At 37.9% G+C, this 18280-nt stretch overlaps 1 protein-coding gene across 8 annotated transcripts in view; it reads left to right on the plus strand.

The window, feature by feature from the left end:
• The window catches only part of CYRIB (CYFIP related Rac1 interactor B), a 142020-nt gene that overhangs the window by 114565 nt on the left and 9175 nt on the right, over window positions 1–18280 (plus strand). For all 8 annotated transcript variants that reach the window (XM_056138167.1, XM_056137917.1, XM_056138246.1 and 5 more), the window contains 5 exons: window positions 904–1025; window positions 8424–8529; window positions 11052–11188; window positions 12741–12818; window positions 17544–17660. In XM_056138167.1, coding sequence (XP_055994142.1) covers window positions 904–1025; window positions 8424–8529; window positions 11052–11188; window positions 12741–12818; window positions 17544–17660 — 560 coding nt within the window. The remainder of the gene's footprint in view (window positions 1–903; window positions 1026–8423; window positions 8530–11051; window positions 11189–12740; window positions 12819–17543; window positions 17661–18280) is intronic.

The following is an 18280-nucleotide window of genomic DNA, read 5'->3' on the forward strand; positions in this document are numbered from 1 at the left end:
GGGATCTAGGTGGAGTGAATTATGAAAAACTCAATTTCAAAAAAATATCTACTATATTAGATAAAAAGATTTGTTTTTAGAGGAACAGGTGACCAAGTTATTATAAACAGGATTTCTTCTAGCTTGTCAGAAAAATCCTGATTTAGTCAAATTTTAACATTTGGTGGCTTATTCCACCACAGGTGGTGGGGATGCCCATATGTTTGTGTTCCTCATTTATCCTTTTTATAACTTTCCTTAATGTTCCTCTCAGTTTCAGGTCTGTAGAAATTTTAGAATTAAAGTTCTTTAGTGCTAATATTGCAGCACTAAAGGTGTCTGGTTTTAAGCAGCCTACTAATTCTGGAGCAGTTTCTAAATCTTTTGCATAGCTCCTTGTATTCATCAGCTTCTTAGATTCATCAGCAGTGAAGTTCATTGGAATACTATTTAAAATGACTCCCAGAAAAGAGAGCACCAAAAAATTATTTTCCTAACATTTTTATATCAAAATTTAGTCATTAAAATGACTCTTGTCAGAAATTAGTCCAGTTGGTAGACTTTTCTGTTTCATTAAGATGGATCATTATCTGTACACATATAGTCATTACTGATACTGATGAGTAATATTGCAGGAAAAGGAAAAGTGATTGTTAATGCTATCCCAATTTAAATCTTGAATCATCATTTTTAAGTTTTTATCCAGCGATGATCTATAACTCAAGTAGTATTTGGGGTTCCCTTGCTTCTTTTTGGTACATAGATCTGTAGAAAGACTATCATTATTTTCTAAGAAATGCTAAATTACCATTGAATGAAATCTTTGTTATCAGAAAATTAGATTAATACTTAGTGTTTTATATATATATATGCCAAAAAGAAATCTTGTGACTATAAAATTTCTTGTGCTTTCCTGATGTTTAGATGCCCAGCCTACAGAGTCTGAGAAGGAAATTTATAATCAGGTGAATGTAGTATTAAAAGATGCAGAAGGCATCTTAGAGGACTTACAATCATACAGAGGAGCTGGCCATGAAATACGAGAGGTAAAAGCACATTTATACCTTCTCTTTTTCTTTTGTCTCTGTCACTGTTTAATTCTTTTAAAAAGAGGATCCACTAGCTTAAACATTCAGTTTAACAAAAATCATTGTAAGCTTGTTAACTTTTTCAGTACTACAAGCAAGTAAATATGTATTAGTGATAAATTTTTAGAAAGCATTTAATTCCCAATGTAAAAACTGAATTACTGTTTAATCCAGTATAGGATGTGTCCTATAATAGTAGTGATTAACATTTGTAATTTTCTAATTTATTGGAAAACTACGTTTCAAAAAATGGCGTGTTACCATTTGCAATCTGTGCTGAGTTGATACAGTATAACATTACAGATGACAGCATAATTAAGTGTACTAGATTGAAGGTGCTTAACATGTTTTAATTTAGTTACAAAATGTCCACTATGAAAAAAAGTTGTATCAAAATATGTCTCACTGCCACTTGTCAAGGATGAAAAACATTTATTACATTTGTTTGAAGAGATAGTTCTTCACATTAATCTTGTCTAATAATGTATGATTACTGTATTTCTCCTTTTTGATCTTAATTTTGCACTTTAGAATTTTCTTGGTAATTCTTATGCTGTATTTAATGGAAGCTCAATTGCATTATTTCAAAAGTGGTTGTAATGACACCTGAATAAAAGGAAAATAAAGTTATACAAGTATGCAATTATGTGTATTAAAGAATTTTGGATATGGGATTGTTCTTTTGGGTGATGGGGGGCTTGGGCCACACCCACTAATGTTCAATGTTTACCCCTGGCTCTGCACTCAAGAATTACTCCTGGTAGTGCTTGGGGGATCATATGGGATGCCAGGGCTTGAACTCAGGTTTGCCATGTGCAAGGCAAGCGCCCTACCAGCTGTACTATCACTCTGGCCCATGTGTGATTATTCTTACATCCGAAATGTACAGTATCATGGAGAGAAGAATGGAACTTTTTTGTGACTTTTTTGTTTTGCCAGTTTATTTGTTCTTCCTTAGCTTCTTAAAAGAAACTGAAAAACCATCTTCTTTTTAGTTTGGACTCTGAATCTGAAGCTCTGTGTGATGACTTCATAGCATAGAACAGATGTTTGTGTGATCTTTCTCAGTTTCTCCCAGACCTCTGAGCTTTTCCAGGTTTCCACCTATTTTTCAATGATTTTAGAAGGGGCTGTGTTCCTTCTTCTTACAACTAACTTTTCTATCTTTGGTCTGTTTCTGTTTCTTACTCTCCATCTACTCTGAAACTGTTTTTATTTCATCTCTTAATTATGTCTTTTTTCTTTTGACTTCCCAGCATATGCCCAAATTTAGGTGCCTTATACTCCTATACTGCCCAGAGTAACATTTTTCTTTTTTTTTTTTGCTTTTTGGATCACACCTGGCGATGCTCAGGGGTTTCTCCTAGCTCATGCACTCAGGAATTACTCCTGGCGGTGCTCGGGGGACCATATGGGATGCTGGGAATCGAACTCGGGTCGGCCATATTGGCTGCGTGCAAGGCAAATGCCCTATCCGCTGTGCTATCGCTCCAGCCCCCCCCAGAGTAACTTCTTGATTTCTGAATTTCTGAACCTTTTCTTATTCTCACATTCTTTTTTTTTTTTTTTTTTTTGCTCTTTGGGTCCCACCTGGCGATGCTCAGGGGTTCCTCCTGGCTCTGCACTCAGGAATGACTTCTGGTGGTGCTCGGGGGACCATATGGGTTGCTGGGAATCAAACCTGGGTCGGCTGCATGCAAGGCAAACACCCTACCTGCTGTGCTATTGCCCCAGCCCCCTATTTTCGTATTCTGAAGGGCTTCTTCTATACCGCTATCTTCATTCCCCACATCTGCTTTAATTATTTTTTCCTGAAACTAATAAATTATCAGGGATCAATCTACTGAATGTATACTCCATATTTAATTTCTCTAATAGCATTCAGGGTGTTTGTGAAAACAAAATTAAGTGCCTGTATCAGAAGATGATGATTAAGGAAATAATTTGAGCTAAAGGCCACAGATTTTAATGATTGACTGGATGTGTACTATAAAGGAGAAGGGACTTAAGTGATTTTGTGGCCTCTAGTTTAGATGAATACTTGGTAATCTGTTTAACTGAGAGAAATTATAGATAGTATGAATTTTGATTTTATCTCTCCCCTGCTGGACTACTTGTTACACATGTTCTCTTCTTATCTTTGCTTTTCTGTGGAATGGACCCCTTTTCCCCTTTTTTCTGTTCGTTCAATTCTAATTCTGTTCTTTCTTAAAAATCAAATATTCCACATCTTCCCTTGACTCCTTTGCCACTTTGTACACATTCCTTTCATAGTAACCAACAGGGAGGGTGTAGCCTGAAGAGAATAAACATGATTGTTTGCTTGGTGTTCCTTGGTGTGCAGTCAGCTGTCAGTTGAAGAAATAAATCTAAAAGATTTCCATTAAAATCTTAATATCATCATTATCTTAAGTAAAGCCTTCAGATTTCATAAATAGAAGATGTAACTATGTCTGTGAAATTGAGCTTATTCAAACATTCAGATGCATTTTTTTAAAAATTGTAAATGGAAAATTTAGTTTATTAAAATTTTTTAAATTAACTCAATCCTCTCTTATAGGTCAGACCAGTTCACAAATTCTAAAAATATTTCATGGAATATTTTATATTTATAAAAACTTACTTTTCCATTAGTGCTTACATTAAATTTTAATTTGAAGTTTTTTTTAAATTTATTTATGGTTGCATGGGCAATTTTCAGTGCTTAATCTTGACTTTGTGCTCAGGGAATCACTCCTGACAGGCTTGGGGGACCATATGGGATGTTAGGATTGAACCTGGATCGGCTGCATACAGGGCAAATACCCTACAACTATACTATCACTTCAGCCCTATACATTGAACTTTCACAAAATTTATTTTGAAATTGAATTTTTTAAAATTAATTATAGTTGTCTTTCTCAAGACAGAAAGAAAAGACATTTCATTATCCATAGAGACAAGGATCAGAACCTTTTTTTTTTCCAAGGTACTGCTTGGGAGTTTTTCACAAATGAAAGCATTTACTCACTTTTGTGTGGAAATGCTTGTTATAGTAAAAGTGTTTATTTCATTATTAGGAAAGACTTGATTGAGATTTAACTATAATCTTCCATAAGAGAGTAAAATAATAGATTAGTTCATAAGGCTAATAACCTTCAAGGAGGGTTTATGGGGGCTGTGTGACCAGCAGCTTTTTTGGGGGAGGACCACATCTGGTAATGCTCAGGGCTTACTCTGTGGTAGGGGCTCACTCCTGGCCAGGTTTGGGGGACAGTATATGGTGCTGGAGATCAAATATGGGTCAGCTGTGTGTAAGGCAAGCTCCTTAACTTTAAACACAGTGCTCATACACTGATGTCTCCAAAGTATGTATTAGTCGTACAGTAGTTTTCCTGGAGCGTTTAGTCATAGTGTTCCATGATTGGTCATGTGGGAATATCTCAGATATCTCAGAGTTAAAAAAAAAATGAAGTCTCTACACTGAGACAGTGGTAAAAGGAAGTTGACATTATGGTGGGCTGAAGCGATTGCACAGCGGTATGGCGTTTGCCTTACAAGCAGCCAACATGGCTGACCCGAGTTCAATTCCTCTGCCCCTCTTGGAGACCTGGCAAGCTACCCTTGACATATTGGCTATGCCAAACACAGTAACAATTTTCACAGTGGAGACGTTACTGGGCCCACTTGAGCAAATCAGTGAACAGCGGGAGGACAGTGACAGTGACATTGTGGTAGAGAGGATGGTGTTGCAATATTTTCCGTGTGAAACTCAGTCATTATCAGTATTATAAGTCATGGAGCCTAAAATAAAATCCTGAAAAAATTCCAGTTTCTGTAGAAAAATATCACTGAAGAATATTAGGAAGAAATTTTTTGTTAGAAAACTTATTATAAAGAACAATTTTGGTGGAGGAGCCACTTATGTTAATAATCAAGAACTATTCCTGACTGCTCAGCAATGACCCCTGGTAGTGGTCCTCAGGAACCATAAGATGCCAAAGATTTACACTGGAGTGATGAAAGGCAAGTGACTGACCTCCTATCCTTAGCCTCTTCTACCCTAAAGACAATATTCAAGCAAATAGGGAATACATAATTAATGAAACTGTTGAAGAAATTTTCACTGAAAAATGTTTAGTGATCTTTGACTTTTAAGCAGAAAAGAGTTCTGAATAACAAAATTAGAAAGGAATATGTACACGCTAAATCTGTTCCTCCCAGCCCTGAGATTTTAGCAGCCTCTTCTTACTCGTCTTTTCCCAACAATTGGAGGCTCTTTCAGGGCCAAGGGAATGAGACCTGTTGTCGTTAGTGTTTTTGGCATATCAAATATGCAACAGGGAGCTTGTAAGGCTCTGCCTGTGCGGGCGGGATACTTTTGGTAGCTTGCTGGGCTCTCCAAGAGATATAATAGTAAGGAGGTATATCTAGTAAATAAGAGATCAACCATGAACATAATTCATAAACATAGAAAATGTATATACCTCAGGTCTGCCCACATAGCATTATTACCATAGAGTCACACAGATTGCTCCAACAGAAAGCATCCTTACTCAGTGTTGCTTGATATTTAACACTTTTCCAAAAGTGAGCATTGTGAACAAAAGTGTCCGTTGTGAAAAATGCCATACTCGCGTGCCAAAGGAAGGGATGATGATTTGTTCGCGGCCTCTCCGGGCTGCTCTCTCTCACCACGCATATTCAGTGCTCTTGAGCTTCTGTGTGTGGACTGAATCGGGACCGCTGTTGGCGATGGGTAGGCAAAGGAAGGAATGAGGGCCAGGCTGGTCAGTGTCAGTTGCAGTTTATTCCAATCTCCACTCCATTCTCCTCTGATTTGCCTTCTGCTTCTCTCTCCGGAGCTCCTTCTGCTGCTTCTTGTTCTAACGACTCCCTGCTCTCTTTTTCTGCCTCCGACTCTGACCCCCCCTAATGTCTTGTATGTCCTGGATATTTTATTCCTTATCAGATGGGTATTGGCCAAATATTCTTTCACATTCCTTGGGTTCTCTCCGTATTTTGTTCACTGTTTCCATTGAGATGCAGAAGCTTCTTAGTTTGATATAGTCCCACTTGTTTATGTTTGTTTCAACTTGCTTGGTCAGTGGTGTTTCATCCTTAAAGATGCTTTTAGCTTCAGTGTCATGGAGGATTCTGCCTACATTTTCCTCCATGTACCTTATGGATTCATGTCTGATATTGAGGTCTTTAATCCACTGTGATTTAACTTCTGTGCCTAGCATTAGACAGAGGTCTTAGTTCATTTTTTTTTTTTTTTTGCAGGTAGCTATCCAGTTTTTCTAACACCACTTATTGGAGAGGCTTTTGTGTTCCATTTCACATTTCTTGTCCTTTATCAAAGATTAAGTGATCATATATTGAGCATCTGTTGCAGAATATTCAACTCTGTTCCATGTTCTCTGGCTCTTTTTCTAGCCCATTACCATGTTGTTTTAATGACTACTGCTTTGTAGTACAGTTTGAACTTGGGGAAGGTGATACCACCCATCTTCTTTTTCCCAAGGATTGCTTTAGCTATTCATGGGGTTTTATTGTTCCATATGAATTTCAGGAGTCTATTTTGTCTTTCTTTGGTTTTTAGGTTTTTTTTGTTTTGTTTTATTTTTATTAGTGAGACACCATGAGGTACAGTTGTAGACTTACAAATTTTTGTGCTTGGGTTTCAATTATACAATGATCAAATACCCGTCCCTCCACCAGTGCCCATTTCTCACCACCATGGATCCCAGTATCCCTCCCACTTCCCATCCCCCCATCCCCCCTGCCTCTGTGGCAGGGCATTCCCTTTTGTTCTCTCTCTCCTATTGAGTGTTGTGGTTTTGTTTTGTTTTGATTTTCCTTTTTGGGTCATACCCGGGAATGCACAGGGGTTACTCCTGGCTTTGCACTAAGGAATTACTCCTGGCAATGCTCAGGAGACTGTATGGGATGCTGAGACTTGAACCCGGTTTGGCCGCGTGCAAGGCAAATGCCCTACCCATTGTGGTATTGCTCCATCCCCTTGTCTTATTTCTTTGAAGAATGTCATGGGTATCCTTATGGGGTCTGCATTAAATCTGTATAGTGATTTGGGTATTATTGCCATTCCGATAATTTTAATCCTCCCGATCCATGAGCAGGGGGTATATCTCCATTTCCTAATGCCCTCTCTTATTTCCGGAAAGTAGTGTTTTGTAATTTTCTTTGTATAGGTCCTTCACCTCTTTAGTTAAACTGATTATGAAGTACTTGGTTTTTTTAGGCACTATTGTGAACGGGCTTGTTTTTTTTAATATCTCTTTCTTCTCTTTCATTATTTGTTTATAGGAAAGCCATGGACTTTTGGCATTGATTTTTGTAGCCTGCCACTTTACTATACAAACCTGTTGTTTCTAGTAGCTTTTTTTTGTAGAGTCTTTAGGATTTTCTAGATATTGTATCATATTGTCTGCAAACATTGTTTGGGGACCACACCCATCCGTGCTCAGGGCTTCTGGCTTTTTTCTCAAGGATCACTCCTGGTGGTGTACAAGGGTACTGTGGATCAATCCTGAGTTGGCCATGTAGAAAGGGAGCACCCCCCCTTGGCTACAAGATTGCATTTCATGATTGAAGAGCTAGAAAAAGTAAATAAGTATTGTCAAAGGCATGGTGTATTACAAAGGATTAAAAAACTGATAACATAAAAGAAGATGAAAGCAAGAAGATAATATACATAATTGGGAAGATCATTCACTATGATCACAAAATTAATGATTTGAATGACTGATTTTAGAAATAGGTACACTCATTTCGAACTGTAGATTGCTTTTTAAATTATTTGACTTTAGAAAATAGGGATCCTAGAAAAGAATTTCACTCATTGGAAATAAATTTCCGACAGTTTCTAATCATATTCTCATGTTCATTTAGGTTCTAAGGTATTTGATTGATTTTTTTTTTACAGCAAGTTTAGTTGGTAGAATTTGAATTATTGATAGCTTCTTTTTGCCCTTTTTAGTTTTATTTTATTCCACTAAAGTGATTCTTTAATTAAAGATCACTGAGAAAATCTGCTTATTATATAAGGAGCAGTATAAAATTTATGTCTTTTTGCTTGTTGTTTCAGAAGGTACCTGGCATAATAGATTTAACAAATACTTACTTTTGTCTTTTAAAATTCCATTATATTTATATTCTAAGAGTGACTGAAATATAATTTAGCATGTTTAGTTAGCATCAGAGAGGTTGAGAATGTCTTCCAGGGTCCATGATTCTGTATTTTTATAGTATATTGGGGTTTCTTGCGTTTGCTAAAAACCTATATTCTTATGATAATTATACCGGTTGTGGTTGTTAAAAATATTAAGTACTTTTAACCTTTGGATTTTGAAGGCAATCCAGCATCCAGCAGATGAGAAATTACAAGAAAAGGCATGGGGTGCCGTTGTTCCACTAGTAGGGAAATTAAAGAAATTTTACGAATTTTCTCAGAGGTTAGGTAAGTTGGAAGTTTTCTAATTATGATTTCCTTAGTGAAAAAGACATTTATTGACACTGGAATAATTTAGAGTATTTCATGTTCGCTTTGCTAAATTTGTGCATTTGTAAGTAAAATAAGCTTGTTAGACTGTAAAATTATAGCATAATCTTATCTTTTCTCTACGAATCGTAATATAGTTTTACCATTTCCCACAAGGAAATCTGATTTCTTTGTATCCTAAAGGGTCCTATATGCTGAGCCATTTGGTATAATTTCTACCCACTTGTCTGTAGCAAGTTACTTCCTGTATATGGCAGTTTCGTCTCCTTAGACCCTTGGGTTATTTGTATTATATCTTCTTAAAATTTTTGCTGATTATGACCAGTTCATGTATCTAAAACTAAGCTTTACAGAATAGGAAGCTAATGATTTGTCCGTAGTTATCTAGGGAGTTGCTAATGCAGAAAGAATGCAAAACTGTTTGCTTTTCTTCTTCCATGGGAAAAATTATTCAGTGATTAGAATTGTGCCTTCAATACAATGAGTAAGAAAAGGAAGGAATTGCCTTTCTTGGAGAAAGAGGAGGCACAGCAGGTAAGATTTAGTCATGTAGCTGCTTGTATAATTTTTAAGATGTCATTTGGAAGAATTGTGTGAATTTGTGGGTGTAGGAGAAAAGAGCTATATATGTATCTCAGAAACTTGAAGCATTTAAATTTAAGTTCTTGATACATATTTTTTCTTTATACATATTTTTACATAGTTTTGATTTTTAAATAATGAACATGTTATATGTAATGAACACCGGCAGTTTGATGAAGAAACCATCCTGTAAGGTAGACATCAAATATCACATAAGCTAAACTTAGACCTGAGATAAAATTTGCCTCACCCACAGTTTAAAAATTTTTTATAGTTTTTATTAAAAAATGAATTACTTCATGTTTGTTTTTAAGTCTTCAGTTGTTTTGGAAAAGTGAATAGCTTAGGCAACAAATTGATAAGCTGATCTGCATTTCAGTTGGCCAGAACTAAAGACAAATCTGTAGTCATTAGTTACAGCTAGTGCTGTTGGTAGAGATCACTAAATGAATAGATATGTATAAAGTTGCAGAGACTAGGAGAGTATTGCTTTGAGAGATCGTTTATTTTGATGGGAACAGTAGTATTCTGAAGTATGAGCTATATACACTTAGGTACAGCTCTTTAAAACTTGTCCTTTTATTCATTTGTAATGCCCACCACTTAGCTGATAAAAATACTTAAACAAGAAAATAACTAAATGTGTAGTATGGAAGTTAATTTATAATTACAGTATGATTAATTTTTTTAAGTTAAGGCTTGAGATCTCACATTAATCATCATTAATACATGATTGTTCAGTGGTCTGACATTTATTAATGTCATACTTAACATACACAAGCTCTTATTTTATTTAAATACATTCTAGAGTATTTTTCCCCTGTAATGTGTAACTAAGTTACTTTGATTTCTATGATTTTTATTTTTAAGGGAAAATCTGCATTTATGTTTTAAAATACTATTAGCCTTGCATTCTGAAAGCAGTTCCTATTTCAAAGGGATGTTTTACTTAATGTAATGGATTATTATTCATATTATGGTTCTGAGATGCCAGCTTTAAGAAACTCAGGATGTTAATTATTAAACTACTTTGTTTCCTTTAGTAGGTGAAAGAAAGTTTATATTATAAACAAACAGCAATAAACTCTCAAAGGAAGAGATTGAGAATTCATTCTTAGCTATGTATAGATTAGACTGTATTGGCACAATGCCTTGAGGAAATTACTCAGCTGCAGGTGACAGTTCCCATTTCATAAGACCAGATTGTGTAAAATGGTAAAAGCAATATAAAATGTTTCCTTTCTTTCTGGTATTAAGATTCACATCCCTCATTATCTTAAATTTGAATAGGAGAATTATAAAATTGAACTAATTCTATTAAGATTTGTATATTCTTCTTTATATTAAAAGTTTTGTTGTTGTTAAGACACCATGATTTATGAAGTTACTAATAATTGAGTTTCAGGGATGCAGTGTTCCTCTACCAACCCGACCACCCGTGTCACCTTCCCTCTACCAGTGTTTTCAGATTCCCCCACCCACTACCCCAACCCCCAAGCCCCACCACCTCAGCTTTCCTCCCTGACAGGCACATTTTTAAGTTTGGTTGTTGTAGTTTGGACCTCATGCTTTCAGTGTTGCAGGCTCTGTGGCTGAGATACATAGAAACACCACACCTCCTCACCACCAGTTTGTCTAAGGCCCCTGCCCCCTTCCCCTGTTACTTACCACCTGCCTGTTTTCACTTGCTCCCATGGTTTTTCTTTTTTTTCTGTCCTCAGTTCTATATTTAGGAATCAGGGTAATCTAGGGTAATCTAGACCATATTCTATTTGATTATATTCAGGTTGTTTGATTTTAAAGGGACTTTTTGAGAGTCAAAACCATATCATTTATGAATCTTTCACCTTTGACAAACAAATATGAGAGAGCCAACATTTTCATCTTTATTTCTTCAGAAGCAGCATTAAGGGGTCTTCTGGGAGCCTTGACAAGCACTCCTTATTCTCCTACCCAGCATCTAGAGCGAGAGCAGGCTCTTGCTAAACAGTTTGCAGAAATTCTTCATTTCACACTCCGGTTTGATGAACTGAAGGTAGGATTTTTTCTTTAAACCCCAATTTTAAAAATCATAGATCATGAAAGTGAGGACTAGGAAGAAATGCAATTCTCTTTCCTTCTTTTCTTCTTCTCCCTTGCCCCTTTATCTTTCTAAATTTATCTTTATCTCTCTCACACTGTTTTCCACTATGCCTTTCCTCCCCCAACCCCCATTAGGTATCTTATCTTGTCTAAAACAAGTGAAAGAACTGGATTCCTAACTCAAGTATTTTATGATTATTTCATAGACAACTATTCTCCTTTAATAATATATTGAACATAAATGATTTGTTTATAGATTGCCTATTGAACATACATACTTTAATTTATGTACTTATTTATGCTCGGTCTCCCAAGCAGTGCTTAGGATTCTTTGGGGCCTCACCAGCAATTCTGAGCTAGGAAGTGGGATAGGTACCCAGGGATGCAGTGATGCTCAGGTCCTATGGGTTGTTGGGATTACTGGGCCATCTGGCTGGTGCTAGGGTCTTCCAGGGCCACACTGACAGTGCTCGGGACCTCCAGGGCTTCATCCCTTGATGTGGTTCCAGGAGTAGAACTCAGGTTGAGTGTATGCTAGGCCCTATTCTCTATAGTATCTCCCAGCCCCCATATATACTATTGTGATTACTCAAACATCTCCATATATCCCTTCTTGATTTTGTTTGAAAATATGTTTTTGGTAAATAACCTTCTTAGTGTATTACATAAAAACTATAAACAGGAAAGTGTAGTGAGTGTGACCGAAAAATAGTACTTTTACACTGTCAGTAAGCGTGTAGTATAGTGTTAACATACTTTTTCAAAAGGCATCTTTGATGACACCAATTTCGGTTTGTTTTTCAAAATTCCCTTCTCCACCATCAATGGTTTTATTTTATTGTATTCTTTTGGTGGGCATGAATGGTGGACCGCTCTCTGTGTTGCTCAGGGGCTATTCCTGGCTCTGTGCTCAGGAGTGACCCCTGGAGATGTTCTGTGCTCTGGGGACCATACACGCTACTGGGGTATTTGAACTGCGGTTGGCTGCAAGGAGGGCAAATGCCTTAACCCTTTTTTCTTTTTCTGACCCACACCCTCCTTGTTATTGATGTTGTGATGACATGGGGTTGTGCACATGCCTTGCTGTGGTCTCACACAAGGTTTCAGCTGTGGTGCTAAAAATGTGTGACCAAATGCAGCGCATCAGAATGCGATGCCATCATACTTGGTTACAGTGTTCACTGAACTTTGCTTTCCTTTACTTCTGTTCGTTGGGAATTGTTGCTTTGACCCGTAACACCAGGGATTGTAAACAATAGGACTGCCGAGATCCAGGTTGGTGTGTGGGACACTGGGCTTTTTAGTTCATGACCCTTTTTAGTTCATCAGCAAGAAAGGCATTCTGAACCACTACATTTCTCCAGATACAGCTTTTGTCCTATAATGGGTATTAGAGATTAGGAAGGGTTTTCTTAACTAGTGAAAGCCTTGTTTGGAAGATTTTTTTTATTTATATACATGATCATTTAATAATTAATATCTTTTTCTTCCATAATTGTTTTTAGATGACAAATCCTGCCATACAGAATGATTTCAGCTATTATAGAAGAACTTTGAGTCGTATGAGGATTAATAATGTTCCAGTAAGTGTATGTTCTTAAGCAGTGGTGATAATTCCACTCTCAGTTTATACAATTTATTTTTTCATTTGTTATTTGCTTATTCAGATAAAGTTAAAGCCTATAAAAATAGTAATTATGAAAATTATGACTGTGGAAAGAAAACATGTAACATACCATACTGTATTTACCTTTATTACCATTTGATCCCTTAACTTTCCAAGACTTCTTAAATGAAAGTTCTTTTTGTTTGTCAGGGCTGGAGCGATAGCACAGCAGGTAGGGCGTCTGCCTTGCATGCAGCCAACATGGCCGACCCGAGTTCGATTCCTCCGCCCCTCTCGGAGAGCCCGGCAAGCTACCGAGAGTATTTGATATGCCAGACACAGTAACAACAAAGTCTCCAATGGAGACGTTACTGGGCCCGCTCGAGCAAATCGATGATCAACGGGAGGGCCTTTACTTTACTTACTTTTTACTTTTGTTTGTATAACTTAAGAAGACCCTATATGTTTTAACACTATAAAAGTTTTTCAAATTAATGGTTGTAATTTTTGTTGTTTTCATCATCTTAGAATAGATTAAGTAATATAACAGTGAAGAGAAATTCCCTGGTATAGGAAAAAACTTACAATATTTGTAAGAGAAGAGAGTGAGATTGTGGGTTTTTAGCATTTCTTGGCTTGCAAGCATCTCTTCTGGTGTTTTAGGCTTATTATGTGCTAGACTTCCTCTTCTCAACTTGTTTAATAAATGCATTTTTGTACCTGCAAGGAGTCAAATATTAAGTAAAACTTTAACTTTAAAGCAGATTTTTTCCCCCCTCTAGGTGCTTTTGAGTGTCTACATTGTGGTAATTAGTGTCAAATTTCTAGTGTCAGCCTTAGCCCAAGCTGGATAGTTTAATAAAATAATAATGTGAATATGTAAAAAGTACAAAAGAACGTGAGACGTATTAATAATTCCAAACAAGGGGAGAATTTTTGTTTGTTTTTGTCATTGAGTAAAGACTTCATTAAGTTGTTGCTTGAAGATATTCCCTGGATTGGAAGACAGATTTCTCTTCCATGAAGTGTCTGTTACTTGTGACAGTATGGTTTTGCATAGACTGACTCCTGCTTGCAAGGCTGACCTTGTCTGTTTTTTCATACTGTGTCAAGTGAAAGCCAACACTCAGTTCTTAATTATAGTATACCGCAATCACCTAAAACCCAAAACATTATTAGTCATCCCTATATTGTTTTACCATCTATCAGTTCAGTTCTTTTCAACTGAAATCTTCCTTACATCTATTTCTTCACCTTTCTTTTCATCTCTTAATACTTCCTCAGTTGAAAGCCTTAATCCATACTCACTTTGGTAACTCTTCTCAAACAATTCAAGTCATTTTTGACCTATTCTTTCTCAGTATAGTCTACCTGCTGTCATTGGTTTACAGTCTTTAAAACATTGACTTGTCATTCTTTTTTCCAATCTGTCGATCGTCGATTGCCTCGAGCAGGCCCCAGTAACGTCTCCTTCATCCTAGCCCTGAGATTATATTCAAGGTTCTTTAGGAGAATGAGACCCATCATTGTTACTGGTATTTGGCATATTGGGTATGCCACAGGGAGTTTGCCAGACTCTGCCGTGTGGGCAGGCTACATTCGGTAGCCTGCCAGTTTGTCCAAAGTAGGAATGAGATAATAAGATGTCATAATAGGATGTTGCGCGGCCGCAAATGCGGTCGCATGGTTCTGGGAGCTGGTTTTTATAGATAGTCTCTGAGTCTTGGCCGTTGATGGGATTACACGGCGCCAGGGGGCCAGTTGGTGGGTGTGACCACCGCCTACTGGAATTTGGAGGATCTGGGTGGAGGTTGCTCAGCCCAAATCCGAGTAGGCTAGGAGCTCTCGGCCCCGGAACCCGCATGACTTTGTCTAATCTGTATCAAAGGAAAATAGATTCTTAAGTAAGTACTTAAGACACTATAATATGACCCCATCTTTCTCTGGCTGATACCTCTTAGTACACTGAACATTTGAATTATATAGAATGGCATTCTACCTGATTATTTGCAGACATACTCTTCCATCCTCACTGATTGGAATACTGCTGTTCCTGTCCACCATTACTTAACTCAGGAATTCTTCTTTAGTTTCTTCTAGTCTAAGTTTGCCTCTCATTTTCTTTTCTGTCTTACCTCTTAGCATTTTATTAAGGATGATGCATTGGGGCTGGAGAGATAGCACAGCGGGTAGGGCTTTTGCCTTTCACACGGCTGACCCGGGTTTAATTCCCAGCATCCCATATGGTCCCCTGAGCACCGCCAGAAGTAACTCAAGTGCAGAGCCAGGAGTAACCCCTGTGCATCGCTAGGTGTGACCCAAAAAGAAAAGAAAAAAAAGATGATGCATGGGTGATGGGTGTATGAGTGTTTCTAATGAAGTTAGGGTGCAATATTATCTTTTCATTGTCTGAGCATCTATGACATTTTCACACACACGCACACACACACATAGGGCTTTTTATATATCAAAGATTTATTTAATTGCTTAGGGGTTTTTTTTGTTGTTTTGTTTTGGGGCCATGTCTGGTGGTGCCTAGGGGTTACTCCTAATTCAGCACCCAGGAATTTCTCCTGGTGGTGCATGGCTGACCATATGGGATACTGGGGATTGATCCCGGGTTGGCTTTATATAAGGCAGGCTCCTTATCCACTCTACTTTCACTCCAGCCCCCTAGTTGCGTAGTATTTTTTTTTGTTTGTCTTTTGGGTCACACCCGGCAATGCACAGGGGTCTCTCCACTCAGGAATTACTCCAAGCAGTGCTCAGGGCACCATATGGGATGCTTGGAATCAAACCCGGGTCAGCCACATGCAAGGCAAACGCCCTACCCACTGTGCTATCGCTCCAGCCCTTAATTGCTTAGTATTTTAGAAATATTCTTCTTATTTATTTATTTTGGGGGGACTCCCAAATGGTGCTCTGGAGGATGGGGAGCCAGTCTTAACGACTTGGCCAATTGTAGGTCAGTCTAAGGGCCTGAGGATGCAATGATCTTAGGTCTTGTGGTGCTTGGGAGCATCCAGGGCCTCCCCCCACTGGTGCTGAGGAGACCAAGTAGCACCAAGGATTGAACCCAGGTACAGGGGTCAGCCACTGTTAAGGCATACACTTTAACTCCTACATAATGTATCTCTTTTTGACCCCATAATTTTTTCTTCTTTTTATCTAAAGTAAAATAGGCTTTTTAAAATTTTATTCTTTTTATTTTTTTAATTTTATTTTTATAAAGTGGTTCACAATGATTTATTACATGAAATAGTCCAACGCCAATCTTACCACCATTATACCTTCCCACCATCATTATTTCCAATTTTCCCAACCACCACCCAAGCCTGCCCCAATAGCAGGCCTTAAATAATTTATTTTGTATTGCTTGTTATGAATAATTCACTAAAAATGATCAAAAAATGTTTACTTAGAAGAAAATATGTGAAAATTGTTTAGCACACACTAGGGCCATTAAGCCCTTGTAGTATTCTTTTAGAATACTAAAGAGATTACTAACATGTTGTTACAGGTTAAGCCTATGTGTTAATATTTCCTTTATTGAGATTGATTGCCTTCTACTTTACATCACATCTAATATGGTGTGCTACTCCTGGTATATCTGTGTAGTGTAAGATGTTGCATCTACATACTCTTAGGATTTCTAGGATAATGACTGGAGTTCAATTTTTAACTGAATGGTGACTTTGGAGATCAGAAGCATCTCTGTAGTTTGATGATCTCTTTCGAGATTTATTTATGGGTCTCTGGATCGTTCGGTTAATGAACTTGTATGACAGCAGAGGCAGTTCGTGGGCATGTCTGCCAGGCTCCTGGAAAAACAGGGAAGATGGAGGGGAGGTCGCCCATCCCCGACTCCATGAGAGCCTGACAATTTCGGTCACAAAGTATGCATACCTTAGTTTTCAACAGATTGATTCCTGGATGAGGCTTGTCATTAGCCTGTTGAGTCTGGTCGTGAGCATGGTGGTGATTGGATTCTGGAGGTTTTCCACTGCTGGGGCTTTGTTTGGGCAGATGGTGACCTCATCTGCCCCACTCCCAGGTACTCCAGATATGAGACTCAGCTTGGTACAGGGCCTGGAGGCATCTGTGCAGCATGTCGATTTCTTCTGAGATTTATTTATGAGTCTAGCAAAAGAGTTTTTATTGAAAGAAATTTTCTTAGAGTATTGTGAAAAGAGGGAAAGAGGAGTAAGTGTTCAAGAGAAAACACAATATTAGATAAAGAGCCAACTTTTTGTTGTTGTTGTTGTTGTGTGTGTGTGTGTGTGTCGCCAAGAGACAACCCAGGGACTCATATATGCAAAGTATGTACTCCTAACACTTCTTTTGTTTTCCATTTTTTATACTGCTGTTGTTGTGATGACCTGGGTTTACACCCTCAGTGGTGGTGTTCACACACTTCAGTTGCAGTGCTCACATACTTTTTTATGGTAGTGTTGCTCGGATCTTGCTAAGCTTATGGATTGTTGCAGGGAGTGCACTCATGGCCACATGTCTGCAAAGCACTGCTCTACTACTGAGGCATCTTCAAGCCCCCTTTAATCTTTCCGTTTTTAAAAATTAGTTGCATGTGTGTGTGTGTAAAAATTTGGAATATTTATTACATTAATTCAGTAGGCATTAAGAGACAAGCACTCTGCAAAATTGTTACATAAAATGATACTAAAGACTCTTACTTTTCACATAGGCAGAAGGAGAAAATGAAGTTAATAATGAGTTGGCAAATCGAATGTCTTTGTTTTATGCTGAGGCGACTCCAATGCTGAAAACCTTAAGTGATGCTACAACAAAGTTTGTTTCAGAGGTAAGCATTTCCTGGGAAGTAATTTTTCCATTCTTCTTACACCTATCTATAAATGTAATGACCTCAGCAAGATTCTTCTGATTATTTTTGTTTGTTTTTGGGTCACACCCATGGGTGCTCAGGGATCACTCCTTTCAGGTTCAGGGGACCAGATGTGGTGCTGGGGATTGAACCCAAGTCGGCCATGTACAGAGCAAGTGCCTTACCTGCTGTACTTTTGCTCCAGCCCACAGCCTCCTTTTTTTGTGTGTGTGTGTGTGTGTTTTTTTTGGTTGAATCACTGTGAGATACAGTTATAAAGCTTTCATGTTTGAGTTTCAGTCATACAATGATTGAACACCCATCCCCCTACCAGTGTACATATTCCACCAGTGTCCCCATTGTCCTCCTGTGTGCCCTCCCCCTCCTCCCCCTGCCTTTGTGGGCAGATAATTTCCCTCTTACTCTCTATTTTTGGGCATTATAGTTTGCAATACAGATACCAAGAGGCCATCATGTTTGGTCCTTGATCTACTTTCAGCACACATCTTCCATCCCAAATTATCCCTCCAATCATCGTTGACTTGGTGATCCCTTCTCTATCCTAGTTGCCTTTTCCTTCAGCTCCTCCAGCTCATGAG

The sequence above is a fragment of the Sorex fumeus genome, unplaced genomic scaffold, assembly GCF_029834395.1.
Source record: "Sorex fumeus unplaced genomic scaffold, SorFum_2.1 ptg000002l, whole genome shotgun sequence".
Taxonomy (NCBI): domain Eukaryota; kingdom Metazoa; phylum Chordata; class Mammalia; order Eulipotyphla; family Soricidae; genus Sorex; species Sorex fumeus.